The 20259-nt window shown below is 43.4% G+C and overlaps 1 protein-coding gene and 1 long non-coding RNA gene across 3 annotated transcripts; one reads left to right on the forward strand and one right to left on the reverse strand.

Moving 5' to 3' along the window:
* Positions 1-1807: 1807 nt before the first annotated feature.
* Positions 1808-8199, reverse strand: LOC135563782 (uncharacterized). The gene is made up of 2 exons (XR_010460499.1): positions 8071-8199; positions 1808-2457 (listed from the first exon to the last, which is right to left on the reverse strand). It is a non-coding gene; the product is annotated as an uncharacterized LOC135563782 (long non-coding RNA).
* Positions 7523-13288, forward strand: cyth2 (cytohesin 2). Of its 2 annotated transcripts, XM_029650115.2 has the most exons (13): positions 7523-7716; positions 8871-8988; positions 9282-9432; positions 9883-9949; positions 10126-10244; positions 10335-10415; positions 10564-10676; positions 10753-10901; positions 11202-11314; positions 12366-12444; positions 12594-12665; positions 12752-12906; positions 13025-13288. In XM_029650115.2, exons 2-13 carry the CDS (start codon positions 8970-8972, stop codon positions 13110-13112), a joined length of 1206 nt encoding a protein of 401 aa, XP_029505975.1. In that variant the 5' UTR covers positions 7523-7716; positions 8871-8969; the 3' UTR covers positions 13113-13288. The 2 variants fall into 2 exon arrangements, with proteins under 2 accessions (XP_029505975.1, XP_029505974.1); XM_029650114.2 differs by lacking the exon at positions 8871-8988 and having other exon boundaries at positions 11202-11313; positions 12368-12444.
* Positions 13289-20259: the final 6971 nt, after the last annotated feature.

The raw sequence follows: 20259 nt of genomic DNA on the forward strand, positions 1-20259 counted from the left end.
CTGTACCTAGTATGTCTATGTTGAACGGGTGTTTTAGTTAACCTTAAAAACATATTCTTATGTATTTGTGACTGGAACAAATGTAATATGTCAGGAATTTAATCTCATGAGCATGTATCAATCAGTTCTGCCATGTTTGACTGCTTGGGGCTGTTTGGTCCACAGTACCCCGCTGCTTGATATGGATTAGTCATGTCTGAGTAATTCAAGGCCTCTGTTCTCTTGCCTGCTAATTTTAGGCCCTGTTCAAATACTTTCAGATGCAGCCCTTCCTCCCTTAATTGTTTTATTTAACCTTTACTCCTTCCTCTGAGTAATCCCTGATATCACAAGACTTGATAGGTGAAGGCTATGTGATACAATCCTTGCTGATGCAGTGTCGCTAATCAGTTAGTTTATCAGTGATTACTTTAAGGAAAATATTTCATTTCAAACGGGGCCTTGGTCCCTAGACCAAAGCTGTCCATCCCTGGTCATGCAAAGTAAATTGACAGGATATACACCAAGCTTCCTTCTATGGCCTGAGGATAAAACATTTCACAAGACTGGATGGTGGTTCTCGGGCTGGTGTCCGTGCATTATGACAAATAATTACAAAACTATTCACTCTCAATTTTAAGAGACTCGCTGTGACAATTGAAACCTGATGTACTGCTCAGTGTCTGTGACCAGGGTCCTACAACCGGGAATTCGGGAAAACTTTCAATAAATTCCCTGGTTAACTGAATTTTGCAACCCGAGCTGTGACCCCTTGCTAATGCCAGTAAGATGTATTGTCTATAGATGGATTGGCCTGTAATAAACTTGTAATTATTACTAAAATGAAAATATATGCATATAATGTACAGTTCATAGTTATATATTGTTTTTTCCTTAAAATAATAAATGTATCTTGTAAACTTGTCTACCTCTACAAAATGTTATTTTCCTTTCATCAACCCCCCCCCCCCCTCCTCAGGAGTATCCAACATGTTTTTGTTGTTTATGGAATGACTGCGTATCTGTTTAGTACACGTGGCATTGATTTGCTTTAACAGAGGAAAAATAACATTACCGACAACATTCTTAGCATATTTATCTGGAAGACAATTGTTTGAAACGTGACTTAATAACAAAGTCTAGCCCTAGTGCCTGTCCGCTGATTTAATAAGTCTCAGTCCGCTGATAAACAAGGAAGCTGATGCCTCAGAACCTTTTCCTCCATCCCCCTCTCTCCCTCTCCTCTGACTAATCTACCCCTGCCACAGTGTCTTGTTATTGCCACCCTCTCTCTCCCTCTCCTCTGACTAATCTACCCCTGCCACAGTGTCTTGTTATTGCCACCCCCTGGCTCCTCTTCCCATGGCCTCCCTCCTTTATAAAGACAAATGTCTCCTCCTTTTGTGTTGGGCATTTGTCAGGCAAAAAACTATATTGGCATATGTTTTCCCTAGGTCCAAATTGTATTAGAATTTGGAGTTACTTGACACTCCAGAGTACATTACATAATCATGTAGCTGCCCATGTGATCTGCAGGTCTGCCCTGTGAGAGGTCACATCTGACCTTTTCTCAGTGATAAGGAAGTAAGTGCTGAACATTGTCCCTCACCTAATCATTAAAGGCCTAGTGCAGTCAACTTTTTTGTTGTTGGTGTTTTACATATTTCCACACTGAAGTTGTAATAATACTGTCAAAATGTGGATAATGCCCTTTTAGTGAAAGAGCTGTTTGAAAATACTGCAACAAAAATTCAGCTTGTTTTGGTGGAATGGAGCTTTGGCCTTTCCATGGTGATGTCACCATGTGGTAAATTAGTTAATAGACAAATCAAAATAAAACTTTATTTGTCACATGCACCGAATACAGCAATTGTAAACCTTACTGTGAAATGCTTACTTACAAGCCCGTAACCAACAGTCAAATCAAATTGATTTATATAGCCCTTCTTACATCAGCTGATATCTCAAACTGCTGTACAGAAACCCAGCCTAAAACCCCAAACAGCAAGCAATGCAGGTGTAGAAGCACGGTGGCTAGGAAAAACTCCCTAGAAAGGCCAAAACCTAGGAAGGAACCTAGAGGAACCAGGCTATGTGGCCAGTCCTCTTCTGGCTGTGCTGGTTGGAGATTATAACAGAACATGGCCAAACATGGCCATGTTAAAATGTTCATAAATGACCAGCATGGTCAAATAATAATAATCACAGTAGTTGTCGAGGGTGCAACAAGTCAGCACCTCAGGAGTAAATGTCAGTTGGCTTTTCATAGCCAATCATTAAGAGTATCTCTACCGCTCCTGCTGTCTCTAGAGAGTTGAAAACAGCAGGTCTGGGACAGGTAGCACGTCCGCTGAACAGGTCAAGGTTCCATAGCCGCAGGCAGAACAGTTGAAACTGGAGCAGCAGCACGGCCAGCTGGATTGGGGACAGCAAGGAGTTATCATGCCAGGTATGAGGCATGGTCCTACGGCATAGGTCCTCCGAGAGAGAGAGAGAGAGAGAGAGAAAGAGAGAAATAGAGAGAGCATACTTAAATTCACACAGGACACCGGATAAGACAGGAGAAGTACTCCAGATATAATAAACTAACCCTAGCCCCCGACACAAACTACTGCAGCATAAATATTGAAGGCTGAGACAGGAGGGGTCAGAAGACACTGTGGCCCCATCTGATGATACCCCCGGACAGGGCCAAACAGGAAGGATATAACCCCACCCATTTTGCCAAAGCACAGCCCCCACACCACTAAAGGGATATCTTCAACCACCAACTTACCATCCTGAGACAAGGCCGAGTATAGCCCACAAAGATCTCCGCCGGGGTGCCAACCCAGACAGGAAGATCACGTCAGTGACTCAACCCACTCAAGTGACGCACCCTTCCTAGGGACGGCATAAAAGACCACCAGTAAGCCAATGACTCAGCCCCTGTAATAGGGTTAGAGGCAGAGAATCCCAGTGGAGAGAGGGGAACCGGCCAGGCAGAGACAGCAAGGGTGGTTCGTTGCTCCAGAGCCTTTCCGTTCACCTTCACACTCCTGGGCCAGACTACACTCAATCATATGACCCACTGAAAAGATGAGTCTTTAGTAAAGACAAAGGTTGAGACCGAGTCTGCGTCTCTCACATGGGTAGGCATTCCATTCCATAAAATGGAGCTCTATAGGAGAAAGCCCTGCCTCCAGCTGTTTGCTTAGAAATTCTAGGGACAATTAGGAGGCCTGCGTCTTGTGACCGTAGCGTACGTGTAGGTATGTACGGCAGAACCAAATCGGAAAGATCGTTAGGAGCAAGCTCATGTAATGCTTTGTAGGTTAGCAGTAAAACCTTGAAATCAGCCCTTGCCTTAACAGGAAGCCAGTGAAGGGAGGCACATTTTTTGGTTGTAGTCAGGATTCTAGCAGCCGTATTTAACACTAACTGAAGTTTATTTAGTGCTTTATCCGGGTAGCCGGAAAGTAGAGCATTGCAGTAGTCTAACCTAGAAGTAACAAAAGCATTTTTGGACAGAAAGTTTAAGATTTTTGTAATGTTACGTTGACGGGAAAAAGCTGTCCTTGAAACAGTCTTGATATGTTCTTCAGAAGAGAGATCAGGGTCCAGAGTAACGCTGAGGTCTTTCACAGTTTTATTTGAGACAACTGTACAACCATCAAGATTAATTCAACAGAAGCTCTCTTTGTTTCTTGGGACCTAGAACAAGCATCTCCGTTTTGTCCGAGTTTAAAAGTATAAAGTTTGCAGCCATCCACTTCCCTATGTCTGAAACACAGGCTTCTAGCGAGGGCAATATTGGGGCTTCACCATGTTTCATTGAAATGTACAGCTGTGTGTCATCCGCATAGCAGTGAAAGTTAACATTATGTTTTCGAATGACATCCCCAAGAGGTAAAATATATAGTGAAAACAATAGTGGTCCTAAAACAGAACCTTGAGGAACACTGACATTTACAGTTGGTTTGTCAGAGGACAAACCATTCACAGAGACAAACTGATATCTTTCCGACAGATAAGATCTAAACCAGGCCAGAACTTGTCCGTGTAGACCAATTTGGGTTTCCAATCTCTCCAAAAGAATGTGCTGATCGATGGTATCAAAAGCAGCACTAAGGTCTAGGAGCACGAGGACAGATGCAGAGCCTCGGTCTGACTCCATTAAAAGGTCATTTACCACCTTCACAAGTGGAGTCTCAGTGCTATGATGGGGTCTAAAACCAGACTGAAGCATTTTGTATACATTGTTTGTCTTCAGGAAGGCAATGAGTTGCTGTGCAACAGCTTTTTCCCAAAAAATTGAGAGGAATGGAAGATTCGACATAGGCCGATAGTTTTTTATATTTTCTGGGTCAAGGTTTGGCTTTTTCAAGAGAGGCTTTATTACTGCCACTTTTAGTGAGTTTGGTACACATCCGGTGGATAAAGAGCCGTTTATTATGTTCAACATAGGAGGGTCAAGCACAGGAAGCAGCTCTTTCAGTAGTTTAGTTGGAATAGGGTCCAGTATGCAGCTTGAAGGTTTAGAGGCCATGATTATTTTCATCATTGTGTCAAGAGATTTAGTACTAAAACACTTGAGTGGCTCCCTTGATCCTAGGTCCTGGCAGAGTTGTGCAGACTCAGGACAACTGAGCTTTGGAGGAATATGCAGATTTAAAGAGGAGTCCGTAATTTGCTTTCTAATGATCATGAACTTTTCCTCAAAGAACTTCATGAATTGATAACTGCTGAAGTGAAAGCCATCCTCACTTGGGGAATGCTGCTTTTTAGTTAGCTTTGCGACAGTATCAAAGAGAAATTTCGGATTGTTCTTATTTTCCTCAATTAAGTTGGAAAAATATGATGATCGAGCAGCAGTGAGGGCTCTTCGATACTGCACGGTTCTGTCTTTCCAAGCTAGTCGGAAGACATCCAGTTTGGTGTGGCACCATTTCCGTTCCAATTTTCTGGAAGCTTGCTTGAGAGCTCAGGTATTTTTTATATACCAGGGAGCTAGTTTCTTATGACAAATGTTTTTAGTTTTTTGGGGTGCAACTGCTAGGTTAAATTGAGTTCCTCAGTTAGGTGGTTAACTGATTTCATGACTAGAAGCTATTTTGAGATGTGAGGTATCACAATCTCTTTCAATAATGGCAGGAATGGAGGAGGTCTTTATCCTAGTGAGATTGCTAAGGCGAACACCGCCATGTTTAGTTTTGCCCAACCTAGGTCGAGGCACAGACACGGTCTCAATGGGGATAGCTGAGCTGACTACACTGACTGTGCTAGTGGCAGACTCCACTAAGCTAGCTAGCTGGCTAACAGCCTGCTGCCTGGCCTGCACCCTATTTCATTGTGGAGCTAGAGGAGTTAGAGCCCTGTCTATGTTGGTAGATAAGATGAGAGTTCAAGAAAGAATTAAGAAAATATTTACCAAATAAACAAAAGTAAAAAATAAAAATAACACAAAATAACAACAAGGCTATATACAGGTGGTCCTGGTACCGAGTCCATGTGCGGGGGTACAGGTTAGTTGAGGTATTTTGTACATGTAGGGAGGGGTGAAGTGACTATGCATTGATAATAATCAGCGAGAAGCAACAGTGTACAACCCAATTGGAGGGGGTCAGAGCTTTGAGGATCTGGAGACCCATGCCAAATCTTTTCAGTCTTGTGAGGGGGAAAATGTGTTGTCGTGCCCTCTTCACAACTGTCTTGGTGTGTTTGGACAATGATAGTTTGTTGGTGATGTGGACACCAAGGAACTTGAAACTCTCGACCCGCTCCACTACAGCCCCGTCGATGTTAATGGGGGCCTATTCGGCCCGCCTTTTCCTTTTCCACGATCAGCTCCTTTGTCTTGCTCACATTGAGGGAGAGGCTGTTGTCCTGGCACCACACTGCCAGGTTTCTGACTTCCTTATGGGCTGTCTCATCATTGTCAGTGATCAGGCCTACCACTGTTGTGTCGTCAGCAAACTTAATGGTGTTGGAGTCGTGCTTGGCCATGCAGTCGTGGGTGAACAGGGAGTACAGGAGGGGACTAAGTGTTGAGGATCAATGTGGCAGAGGGAGATGTTTAGTCCCAGGGTCCTTAGCTTAGTGAGCACTATGGTGTTGAACACTGTAGTCAATGAACAGCATTCTCAAATAGGTGTTCCTTTTGTCCAGGTGGGAAAGGGCAGTGTGGAGTGCAATTGGGGCGGTATGCGAATTGGAGGAGGTCTTGGGTATCCGGGAGGATGCTGTTGATGTGAGCTATGAACAGCTTTTAAAACCTGCCTAAATGATTACCACCCCGTAGCACCCACATTTGTAGCCATGAAGTGCTTTTACATTTACATTTACATTTAAATGACTTAAATGTAAATGTAAATGTAAAAGCACTTCATGGCTACAAATGTGGGTGCTACGGGGTGGTAATCATTTAGGCAGGTTACCTTCGCTTCCTGGGCACAGGGACTTTGGTGGTCTGCTTGAAACATGTAGGTATTACAGACTCGGTCAGGGAGAGGTTGAAAATGTCAGTGAAGACACTTGCCAGTTGGTCTGCGCATGCTTTGAGTACACGTCCTGGTAATCCGTCTGGCCCCGTGGCTTTGTGAATGTTGACCTGTTTAAAGGTCTTGCTCACATCGGCTATCGAGAGCGTTATCTTACAGTCGTCCAGAACAGCTGGTGCTCTCGTGCTTGCTTCAGTGTTGCTTGCCTCGAAGCAAGCATAAAAGGCATTTAGCTCATCTGGTAGTCTTGCGTCACTGGGCAGCTCGCGTCTGGGTTTACCTTTGTAGTCTGTAATAGTTTTCAAGTCCTGCCACATCCGATGAGCGTCAGAGCCGATGTAGAAGGATTCAATCTTAACAAGAGAGTTAAACTATTTTGCCAATAACAGCAAGTTTTTTTTATCCTCACCACTCAGACCACTCCCAGACAGTCCAAGCAAAATTTGTGTTTGTGAAATTACTCTTTGCTAAAAAAGTTATTTTAGTTTGTTTTCAATTCAAATGAACACAAATAATCACAGTAAGGTACTTAATATACTAATCTCATATGTATATACTGTATTCTATTCTACTATATTTTAGTCAATGCCACTCCGACATTGCTCGGAGTGGCATTGCTATTTATTTCTTAATTTCCTTATTTTACTTTAAGATGTGTGTATTGTTATGAATTGTTAGATACAACTGCACTGTTGGAGGAGCTAGGAACACAAGCATTTCGCTACACCTGCAATAAAATCTGCTACAAATGTGTATGTGACCAATCAAATTTGATTTTACTTAAATTATTACCCAGGAATGATTTGATATTGAGATTTTTTTTTAAACGGCTGCATTGAAACTTTAATTTAAAAAAAAAAACATTGTGACCCATTTTCCAGGCAGTTATTGGGAAAGAAACCAAGTTCTATTATATTGGCCAAAACAACCTCAGATGTTTGTGTCACATATGAAAGTGGCTTGTTATCAGTGTCTTTGGTTGTGTGGCTTCTTTCTGGGTTCAGTAGTTCCTTACAAAAATGGCTGAAAGGGAGGACGTGTTTATTTAAAACAAAAAGTTAGCGTCACTTCCTGTACCACCACCTCCTTTGTCTGTGCCCCAGGTTTCGGTACGCAAGGCTGGTTATTTATTTATTTCCTTTTTATTTGGAGGATATATTTTCATATATCCATTACTTTTTCATTTATTGAATGACAGTCGACTCTGAAATATTTATGCCTAAAAGCAAAGCGCCAAAAATGGATGACCTGGACTACAGTAAGTATCACTACGCTAACGCTTCGCTTATAATAACACTCAGCTAGCCAGGTAGTTGTAACAGCAGGCATTTCACTACACAATTAGAGCACAGTTGTCACTAAACAATATTAACGTTGTATGCATTATAATGTACTGCATGTTTCTCATGAGAGTCCCATATAACCGCAGTCGACGTAAGCTAATAATACAGTACTGGCTAACGTTAACTCGCTAGTTAGCAAGCTAGTTAACTCTTTAGGCTTACTGGGTAACTAGTTGTAGCTAACTACTTATTGTAGTTTGACCACTCATCCAAATAGCTAGTTAACATTATTCATTACAGTATTGGTTACTATTTCACGTTAAACTTACCCACTGTCCGTCAAGAATCAAAACATTGAATAACTTAGCTAGCTCGTTAGTTATTCACCTCATTCTGAGGGGCGGGGAACGGGGTTGTTGTTGACTTACAGATGTCATTTAGCATCCTAAACACATGAACCTGATCGTGGCACTGTAGTGGCTGGTCACTCTACCGAGGTAGTACTGTGGTTTGCAGCGATACTGTCGCCTCTATTTTTAAACTCCAGTCCAGGCTGGGGACCCAGAGGACTGCACATCGTTGTTCCAGCACTAACACATCTGATCTGATACAACTAATTAGATAGTGGCTTGATAATTAGTCTAAACAGGTGTGTTAGTGCTGTGTTAGAAAAAAATCTATCCTCTGAGTGAAGAAGCTACAAAAATCTGTGCAGCACTGATAACACGCCTAATCCATTTAGTTACTTTAGTTGAAAACATCTGAGGATTGACAGTAGCTAGAGAGAAGTGTCATTTGGAATTAATATTTTTTTTGTGTGCAAATTGTCCTGCATAGTTCACATATGCCTTAAGGGAGGACGTGTAAACATATTTTTTTATGTAGATCTTATCTCTGTCCCCAACTAGTATTTGTCATGTCTAACCACTCCCGCTGTCACATTAGAGATTGTCAGGATTCCATGGAATGTTTCAAAGTGAAAGCCCTGCAGCCAGTGTTTTGGCTTATTTGATTTTAAACTTTGTTTTTCCTCTTATCTACAGTACTTCTGTTCTGTGTTGATAGGCTACTTCTATGCAATACTAGTTGGTTTTATGACCTCTAAGAACTGTTCTTTGTCAATGAATAGGCTGTAAGGTTGAGTGCTCCAGTATATCAAGGCTGCAATGAGACGCCCGTCATCAACCGCCTGATTTTCCACACATTTCCATTTGACTAGACAACAAAAATGGAGGAATTAGGTACAGGTCAGTGAGTGGAGAAACTAGCAAGAATAGAGAGGGGAACTTGAATAACTGTTTGGAAAATGGGATTGGATATGACTTGTTTTGTAAAACACGGCTTTTACTCAAACTTCTTATTGTTTTCAGTGAGAAATGCACAGTAGCAAACTTTGAATACTGTCCTATTTCAGGTCAATTTTAACTTAGTTCTCTCTGTCCCCACCATTTTCCCATTCTCTCCCATTTCCATGCTCCCTGTTTTTCTATCCCCATCCATCTTTTATTCTCTCACCCCTCTTCTCCCTCCTTCCCTACAGTCCCGGTAGACCTGAGTCCAGAGGAGCGCTCTGAGCTGGAGGACATCCGTCGGAGGAAGGGAGCTCTGCTGCAGGAGATCCAGAGGCTCAGAGACGAGCTCAGAGAGGCCATCATAGAGGTGGAGGGACTGGAGACCAGCACAGAGGGCAGGTGAGAAAAACACACAGATGGTCCCCAGAATATTTCAGTTCCATTATTCAGTGTGTAGCACAGTCCCTCCCCCCTGGTGTATCTGAAGTTGAATTATAATGGGATGATTAGAGAGAGTCCATGTGACAGCCGTGTTTCCCAAAATAACTTCCTATGCATTCAGGTTAACTCTGTTTTTACTTAATATTGCATCTATGGCAACTTCACTTTTAAGTTTATGTCAAAAATTATAGCATCCTATTGGCTTCTTCTACTATTCTCCTCTCCCCGGCAACTTCCCCAGGTCATAGCTGCAAATGAGATTGTGTTTTCAGTCAATGTAGCATTTCTAAGAGCTATTTTAGTGTGACTTCCCAACTCTGTCCTCTCCATTACCCTCTAACTGTATATATAATTGATGGAGAGGTATTGTGTTGAATGAGATTCACTCCTTGTCTTTCCTCCCTGCAGTAAAACTCTACAGAAGAACAGGCATGTGGCCATGGGAAGGAAGAAGTTTAACATGGACCCCAAAAAGGTGAAAAGGGGACATGGAATGGATACATAAATCTGATCAGCTTTACTCTACAACCCCCTCCCACCACAACCCCTCTCTTTCACCACAACCCCGCTCCTGTCTGTCTTCTCATCAATCTCTTGAGCGTTTACTCTCTTTTGATTGTAGTTTCTCTGTCTGTGTGTCTGTCTGTGTAGGGTATTGTGTTCCTGGTGGAGAATGAGTTGCTCAGACACACTCAAGAGGATGTTGCCCAGTTCCTGTACAAAGGAGAGGGACTCAACAAGACTGCGATAGGAGACTACCTGGGAGAGAGGTAACCATTCCCTCTCTCTACCTTGCTATTGTCTTTGTTGTTGTTGGGCTGAACAGCATCAGAAGTCTACATTCCTCTTCTCTCCTGTAGGGAGGACTTTAATCTCAAGGTTCTGCAGGCGTTTGTTGACCTTCACGAGTTCACTGATCTCAACCTGGTCCAGGCTCTCAGGTAAGCTGGGGTGTCCTCTATGATAAGCTCTGACATTTAATAAAAAACAGTACATCAATTTCAAATTGTAGAGGATAAAAACACTACATCAGCATCTTTGTTACCATGACTGCCAGTGCTCTCTCTGACCTTTGTGTAAACCCTGCAGGCAGTTCCTGTGGAGTTTCCGTCTGCCTGGCGAGGCTCAGAAGATTGACAGGATGATGGAGGCCTTTGCCCAGAGATACTGTCACTGCAACCCTGGGGTCTTCCAGAGCACTGGTACACACACTTACCATTGTTACAACACAGAGGTCTACTAGCCACTTCTCATCCTATGGTTCCGCTCTCTCCTCAGATACGTGCTATGTGCTGTCGTTTGCTATCATCATGCTGAACACCAGCCTCCACAACCCCAACGTGAGAGACAAGCCTGGATTGGACCGCTTCATCTCCATGAACAGAGGCATCAACGAGGGTGGAGACCTGCCAGAGGACCTGCTCAGAGTGAGTGAGGAGGGGAACATAGGAGCTATGGGGAGGGGCTAGGGGAGTTTCTGTGGAAGTGAGGTGTCGTTGGCTCTTGACTGATTATCATCTTTTTTCATCAGTTTGGAGGGGTTCAGTGGAATGAAGCTCTAGTTCAGATAAAATATCAGTGTGTTATAGTGAATCTCCCTGCAGTTAGTCTCTCCTCAATGGAAAGGAAAGGGGGATACCAGTTGTACAACGGAATGCATTCAACTGAAATTGTCTTTCGCATTTAACCCAACCCCTCTGAATGTCTCTTGTCTCTGTCTACCACAGAATCTTTATGACAGCATCAAGAACGAGCCCTTCAAGATCCCTGAGGATGATGGGAACGACCTGACACACACCTTCTTCAACCCTGACAGAGAGGGCTGGCTCCTCAAACTAGGTGAGCTGGCGGTGGTGATGCCGGGTGGTGGGAGGGGGTACTGCGGCTTCTCTGCTGATCACCTCAAGGTGGTTTCAAAACCAAATATGGATTATTTGGATGGCTTAAAAATATATTAACATTCTGTAATGTCTGTAATGTTCCTGATCAGCCCCAGGGTTTTTGGATAGTGAGCATAAACTTGTGTGCTCTCTCTCCTAAGGCTTTGTGCTGTTATGTGCCTGCTTCCTTCTCTCTCAAGTTTACACTAAAGATAATGATACACCGCCAATGTTTTGAGGCAATATTGCCAGACTTGTTGTCCAGCAATGTTGCCTAAAACATAGTCCATGTATTATGATCTCAAGACTGCCATTGCATGATGGGTAAATATACAGAATTGTCCACACTGAGGAGCTGCCCTTGGATTCTCATATAAGATCAGTTTGTGTTTTCTCCGCTATGTTAAGATTAGGATTGGGTACAGTAAACTGATCCTAGATATGTGTCTATGAGCGACTTCTACATGGAGCTTCCCTCAGTACCTCACCCTCTTGCATCATGGCAGTCTGAACCGTCTTCTCTTGCATGGTGGGGTCTGTGATCTGTTTGTCACTAATATCTCTGCCGTCTTCTCCCTCCCTCCCCCAAAACCTCTGGTCCCTGTTGTCTCTGCTTCTCCCTGTGATTTCCACACTCTGCTGCTGCTGCTGCTTGTTTCTCAGGAGGTATGTACTGGGAGAATGGGTCCATGAGAAACACTATCATTCTTATGGAACCAAAATGGCCAACAGGCATATAGAAGAAAAGTTATTGTCCACATATGCCTTTTGTCAGACATTAGACGTCTCATATTACCGTGTGAGATGAATTGGCATACAAAGGCATTGGACATGTAAGGCTATACAAGCTGTCTGAATAACTGTAATATCCTGAAGGTGATGTGTAGTAATGGAATATTTGCTTCAGTATGTGGAGCAGTCAAGTGGAATGAGTTTCTCCAGTCCAGTCAGTATTCTGCTGACCTCCAGATACCACCCTGTCTCATGCCTCTATTTGCCTGTTTGTATTTCAGGAGGACGGGTGAAGACCTGGAAAAGAAGATGGTTCATTCTCACAGACAACTGCCTTTACTACTTTGAGTATACTACAGTAAGTCAACATTATAGCTGTCAAAGTGCCACTGTAGAGCAATGTGATGGAAATGTAATCCATTACAGAGAGGGTAAAGAGTTATGTAACAGAACATTGTAACGTGGATCAGTGTTCTGTACTACAGTGTGTATAATGTGTCTGTTCAGGATAAGGAGCCCAGAGGTATCATTCCCCTAGAGAACCTGAGTATCCGGGAGGTTGAAGACCCCAGGAAACCTGTGAGTTTGTTATCAATACATTTAGAATGTCAACATAGGACATGATCACTGCACCATTTCTCCTGACTCCCGCTCTTCCCTCCCAGAACTGCTTTGAGCTGTACATCCCCAACAACCGTGGTCAGCTGATCAAGGCCTGTAAGACGGAGGCAGACGGCAGAGTGGTGGAGGGGAACCACAACGTGTACCGCATCTCTGCCCCCACACCTGAGGAGAAAGACGAATGGATCCACCACATCAAGTACGTAGGGAGGGAGGCAGGCATGAAGGGAGAGTAGGGTGTATGGATGGATACATTTAGAAATGCATCAGACCAACATTCTTCTTTCTGTTTCTGTTTCTTCCATCCCTCTCTCCAGCTCTGCGGTCAGCGTGGACCCCTTCTATGAGATGCTGGCTGCCAGGAAGAAACGCATATCGTTAAAGAAGAATGAGGAACAACCGTAGAACATTCCCTTCTTCCTCTCTCTTCATCCCCTCCTCCACCTCTTCATCTCTCATTCCAACATGGGACAAGCCTTTCTCTCCTTCCTAGATTAATTTCATTCCTCACTTTTTTCCCCTCTTTCTTTCTTTGTGAGGAGGACTTGTTGCTATCCTGTTTAAGAGACTGGCCAGCACAAACAGGTTCAGTTCAGTCTGCTGCTGCTAAGTGAACTACAAAGTGAAATAAATACAGTTAGTTTCACTCAAAGCCTTCAGGGTTGAAGTGAACTGTGAAATAAATATGTGTTTTATTCAGGGTAGCAAGCAGGGCCACTGAACCTTCCATCACAAACAGGCTGCAACTCATCAGTCTGAAGTGACTTCCTCTCCATCTGTAACTGATCTAACATTTTAGGCAATGGTCCAGTTCTAACCGGTCACTGTGTGAAGGACAGAATGCCCGGCGGCTGAGGAAGCCACTTTAACCTGTTAAGATGCAGCACTAGTTGTCTGCTGTGCTTTACTCTAACATCTTGGCTCCAGGTTAGCATGTCTATATCAGCATTATCAAAGTCACACTTTAATTACTGTAGCCTCTATGAAGGAGATGACGCTGGTCCTTACTGCTTAGACCATAAAAATGTCATTCTCATGTTAAATTTGTTATGATCAACCATCAATTGGAAATGTTCCCAGAAAAACTGACCAATAAGGCAACAATTGAGCAGTGAACACTAAAAGATGACGACTCTTGTCAATGACCACTGGCGTTTCCTTCACAAGACTGTTAATAAACTCCCTCATACAGACACGTAAACTGTTAATCCCAACTCTATAATACGCTACAGTGGGTTTTAAGAAGTTACAACGGCAGCTTATTACAATGTATACTTCATTTTTTTGTAAATACTTGTTAGGATATTGTTTACAACACACATAGATTTAATTTATTGTTTATTTTTGTTTGTTACATCTTTTGTTTTATAAGAGCTACTGTAGAACTGCATGTGGAGATGAGGGTTAATCCTTCATACACCCAGATGGACCAGACTCGTGTTAGTGTTGGGTACATTTGAGAAAGATTGTTAGTGTTCCCTGTTGACACAATAGAATCAACCTCCAATTGGAACATTTAGATTATTCAGGACAGGAGAGTGATGACATCACAAAACATTTTGTATAGAAATGTTTAGTATAGAAAAGGCATGGTTCTGTGTGGTATGGAACAGGGAATCCTGTCAGTTCTATACATTCTATTTCTATCTGTACTGTTGATAATGTTGCACTGTCCTGAAGGAACCTCTATTATCCTCTAAGAGCCTGAATGAATGAGGCTCACTGAAGCACAAACAGGTGTCCCAGATGCCTGTAATGGCTTTCTTTCCACCATAACCATCATGGATATGTGAAAGGGCTGGATAGGTGTCCTTCATAATACTGATGCCCATCCAATCCTGTCAGATCTGTGACCTAAAAGGAAAGCAAGCTATGGGGGGTTATTGGGACATCACCCTATGATAAGTCTGAAACAACCTGTCTTATGAGAACTGAAATCTGAAATGATGGTTCTGAAGTTGAATCATCAGTCAAGCCAGGAAAAGGCATCAGATTCCTCTTAATGTGATTGAATTGAAAAGGACAACAAACATGGAGCACTAATGTATCTTTCAATATTATGTAATTGCTGAAATATTAAAATGTATTGAATGAATAACAATGTTAAGGATACATGTCTAATGATACATTATGCCTGAATTGACTCGTAGATATTTGCATTAGTTTGTCATTGGATTAACATTTCATTAGACTGAATATGGAAAATGCAGAATTAGGATTGTCTGCTGCACTTTATCAATATGTAACTTTTTTAGATTGGCAATACTAACTGCATCTGTAGTAGCCTCCAGAGGTGGCCAGGCTGTCCTACATCATCCTCACTGGTTGTGATGAAGGCTTCACAAGTCCATATTTTGATCACTTCCAGCTCTGAACTAACTATAGAAGTTTTACTCTAAATGTTGTTTACATAGGAAAGTCTAGGTACAAAAAAATGATCTCTTAATCTTCTCTAGTTATTCTCTGATTGTTTGGTGTGACAGACACACAGCAGCGAGCCAACCTACAGGCAGGGCTGCTGTACACTACACAACACTGAAACACAGTAGACCTGTCTGGGTATTCTTGAGTGCAAAGTTGCCAAAATGGAGTTGGGACGTCACACTGTTCCAACTCAACAAAGAGACAGACTTTTGTGAGAAAGGACACTAATGAATATTTCTGTCCCCCAGACCCCAACATCACTACTTCTGTCCCCCAGACCCCAACATCACTACTTCTGTCCCCCAGACCCCAACACCACTACTTCTGTCCCCCAGACCCCAACATCACTACTTCTGTCCCCCAGACCCCAACACCACTACTTCTGTCCCCCAGACCCCAACACCACTACTTCCCCCAGACCCCAACACCACTACTTCTGTCCCCCAGACCCCAACACCACTACTTCTGTCCCCCAGACCCCAACATCACTACTTCTGTCCCCCAGACCCCAACACTACACTACTTCTGTCCCCCAGACCCCAACATCACTACTTCTGTCCCCCAGACCCCAACATCACTACTTCTGTCCCCCAGACCCCAACATCACTACTTCTGTCACTACTTCTGTCCCCCAGACCCCAACACCACTACTTCTGTCCCCCAGACCCCAACACCACTACTTCTGTCCCCCAGACCCCAACACCACTACTTCTGTCCCCCAGACCCCAACACCACTACCCCAACATCACTACTTCTGTCCCCCAGACCCCAACATCACTACTTCTGTCCCCCAGACCCCAACACCACTACTTCTGTCCCCCAGACCCCAACACCACTACTTCTGTCCCCCAGACCCCAACACCACTACTTCTGTCCCCCAGACCCCAACACCACTACTTCTGTCCCCCAGACCCCAACACCACTACTTCTGTCCCCCAGACCCCAACACCACTACTTCTGTCCCCCAGACCCCAACATCACTACTTCTGTCCCCCTACTTCTGTCCCCCAGACCCCAACATCACTACTTCTGTCCCCCTTCTGTCCCCCAGACCCCAACATCACTACTTCTGTCCCCCAGACCCCAACACCACTACTTCTGTCCCCCAGACCCCAACCACCACTACTTCTGTCCCCCAGACCCCACCACCACTACTTCTGTCCCCCAGACCCCACCACCACTACTTCCTGGGATAGTGTTTGATTTATTATTTATTTTTGTTTTACAGCAATGTAAAGATGGATAGGTCATCTGTGCTATATGTAGCAAAAACAAAACCACGGTACTCGGGTGCCAGTCAACTGTTGTGAAACAATAAAAAGTGAACTGAGACAATACTCCTGTGTGTTTGAGTGATTGTTATTCGACTTAGTTTACAGATGTCGGCAGATCAAATTCTAAATGTTTTTATTACAGTGAACAGTATTACCCAGACCTTTTTTCCATTGTGACTAGGGTTGCAAAATTCTGGGAACTTTCAATAAATTCCCTGGTTTTCCTGAGATTCCAGTTGGAGATTTCCCAGAATAAGCAGGAAATCCAACAAGGATTTATGGAACACCAAGGAATTTACTGAAAGTTCCTGTAATTTTGCAACCCTAATTGTTACCCACTTATAGCCCAAGTGTTTGCGGCGATCCATAGAGAATGACTCTAGGGCCCTAAAGGTCGTTTTAGCATGGGTGGCACCATTGAAGTAGTCTACTGGGTGGGACTTTCTATGGGTTAAGGAAGGATCACATGATTCCATCTGGGTAATCACGTGGGATCAACCAATGAATTATACTTGTGAGCAAGCATTCCATAACTGCAGGTGACAGTAAATCTCCAACCTTGGCTTTATATCTGTTTTAACAACACAGTACAGGTGGCAGTTTGGACACTCAGTTTGTTTGCCAATTCGCAGAAGAAAATGGACTGCTTCAAAATGGAGATGGCTGCAATGGCCCTGTCCATGCTCTCACAGACGTCGTAATGGGACAGATTCAATGAAGAGAGGTTGAGCTAAATCTATGGTGTGACCCACCAAATATAGACAACCCTACAACCCAGACCAAATCCAGCCATGACCCATGACAAGCTGGCCATGGCCCATCTTGACCCAACGTTTAGGAATCAGTGACTGGGACAGTCTGAATGAGTTTGACACCTGCATTAGGTGGAGAAAGATCTTCAGGCTTAAATGTGGGGTGCTCTCATCTCATCTACCAACATAGACAGGGCTCTAACTCCTCTAGCTCCACAATGAAATAGGGTGCAGGCCAGGCAGCAGGCTGTTAGCCAGCCTGCCAGCTTAGTGGAGTCTGCCACTAGCACAGTCAGTGTCGTCAGCTCAGCTATCCCCATTGAGACCATGTCTGTGCCTCGACCGAGGTTGGGCAAAACCAAACATGGCGGTGTTCGCCTTAGCAATCTCACTAGGATAAAGACCTCCATTCCTGCCATTATTGAAAGAGATCATGATACCTCACATCTCAAAATAGGGCTACCTGATGTTAGATCCCTCACTTCAAAGGCAGTTATAGTCAATGAACTAATCACTGATCATAATCTTGATGTGATTGGCCTGACTGAAACATGGTTAAGCCTGATTAATTTACTGTGTTAAATGAGGCCTCACCTCCTGGTTACACTAATGACCATATCCCCGTGCATCCCGCAATTTAGGCGGAGGTGTTGTAACATTTAGCAAATTTAGCAAATTTCAATTTACAAAAAAAATAAAATGACGTTTTTGTCTTTTGAGCTTCTAGTCATGAAATCTATGCAGCCTACTCAATCACTTTTTATAGCTACTGTTTACAGGCCTTTTTTATTGGGCCATATACATCGTTCCTCACTGAGTTCCCTGAATTCCTATCGGACCTTGTAGTCATAGCAGATCATATTTACATTTTTGGTGATTTTAATATTCACATGGAAAAGTCCACAGACCCACTCCAAAAGGCTTTTGGAGGCAACATCGACTCAGTGTGTTTTGTCCAACATGTCTCTGGACCTACTCACTGTCACAGTCATACTCTGGACCTAGTTTTGTCCCATGGAATAAATGTTGTGGATCTTAATGTTTTTCCTCATAATCCTGGACAATCGGACCACCATTTTATTACGTTTGCAATCGCAACAAATAATCTGCTCAGACCCCAACCAAGGAGCATCAAAAGTCGTGCTATAAATTCTCAAACAACACAAAGATTCCTTGATGCCCTTCCAGACTCCCTCTGCCTACCCAAGGACATCAGAGGACAAAAATCAGTTAACCACCTAACCACCTTGCGGTTTTACCCTAGAAGCAGTTGCACCCTACATAAAAAACAAAACATTTGTCATTAGAAACAAGCTCCCTGGTATACAGAAAATACCAAGCTCTGAAGCAAGCTTAGAAAATTGGAACAAATGGCGCCACACCAAACTGGATGTCTTCTGACTAGCTTGGAAAGACAGTACCGTGCATTATCGAAGAGCCCTTACTGCTGCTCGATCATCCTATTTTTCCAACTTAATTGGGAAAATAAGAACAATCCCAAATATATTTTTGATACTGTCATAGAACAAGCAAACTAAAACAGACATTCCCCAAGAGAGGATGGCTTTCACTTCAGCAGTACTAAATTCATGAACTTCTTTGAGGAAAAGATCATGATCATTAGAAAGCAAATTACGGACTCCTCTTAAATCTGCTTATTCCTCCAAAGCTCAGTTGTCCTGAGTCTGCAAGCAACTCTACCAGGACCTAGGATCAAGAGAGACACTCAAGTGTTTTAGTACTATATCTCTTGACACAATGATGAAAATAATCATGGCCTCTAAACCTTCAAGCTGCATACTGGACCCTATTCCATCTAAACTACTGAAAGAGCTGCTTCCTGTGCTTGGCCCTCCTATGTTGAACATAATAATTTATTTTTTATTTATTTATTTATCTAACCTTTATTTAACTAGGCAAGTCAGTTAAGAACAAATTCTTATTTTCAATGACGGCCTAGGAACAGTGGGTTAACTGCCTGTTCAGGGCTCTCTATCCACCGGATGTGTACCAAACTCACTAAAAGTGGCAGTAATAAAGCCTCTCTTGAAAAAGACAAACCTTGACCCAGAAAAAAAAATCTATCAGCCTATATCGAATCTTCCATTCCTCTCAAAACATTTTGAAAAAGCTTTTGCGCAGCAACTCACTGCCTTCCTGAAGACAAACAATGTATACGAAATGCTTCAGCCTCCAGTATTTATGCTGCAGTAGTTTATGTGTCGGGGGCTAGGGTCAGTTTGTTATATCTGGAGTACTTCTCCTGTCTTATCCGGTGTCCTGTGTGAATTTAAGTATGCTCTCTCTAATTCTCTCTTTCTTTCTCTCGGAGGAGGACCTGAGCCCTAGGACCATGCCTCAGGACTACCTGGCATGATGACTCCTTACTGTTCCCAGTCCACCTGGCCATGCTGCTGCTCCAGTTTCAACTGTTCTGCCTGCGGCTATGGAACCCTGACCTGTTCACCGGACGTGCTACCTGTCCCAGACCTCCTGTTTTCAACTCTCTAGAGACAGCAGGAGAGGTAGAGATACTCTTAATGATCGGCTATGAAAAGTCAACTGACATTTACTCCTGAGGTGCTGACTTGCTGCACCCTCGACAACTACTGTGATTATTATTATTTGACCATGCTGGTCATTTATGAACATTTGAACATCTTGGCCATGTTCTGTTATAATCTTCACCCGGCACAGCCAGAAGAGGACTGGCCACCCCTCATAGCCTGGTTCCTCTCTATGTTTCTTCTTAGGTTTTGGCCTTTCTAGGGAGTTTTTACTAGCCACCGTGCTTCTACACCTGCATTGCTTGCTGTTTGGGGTTTTAGGCTGGGTTTCTGCACAGCACTTTGAGATATCAGCTGACGTAAGAAGGGCTATATAAATACATTTGATTTGATTTTGATTTGAAATGTGTGGTCTAAGTTCACACCTGAGCTATGAGTGCGTGCATGCCATCATGGATAACAAGGTAAAATGGGGTCCCTCCACTGGTATAGACCACCCCATCTCTTGTGTGGTGACCTGTGGGTACTGTAGTGTGGCCACATTGGGTTGCTGAGAGATTGATTGTGTGTGCTGGGTGTTAGTAGCAGGCTATCA

The sequence above is a fragment of the Oncorhynchus nerka genome, linkage group LG3 (assembly GCF_034236695.1).
Source record: "Oncorhynchus nerka isolate Pitt River linkage group LG3, Oner_Uvic_2.0, whole genome shotgun sequence".
Classification (NCBI taxonomy): Eukaryota; Metazoa; Chordata; class Actinopteri; order Salmoniformes; family Salmonidae; genus Oncorhynchus; species Oncorhynchus nerka.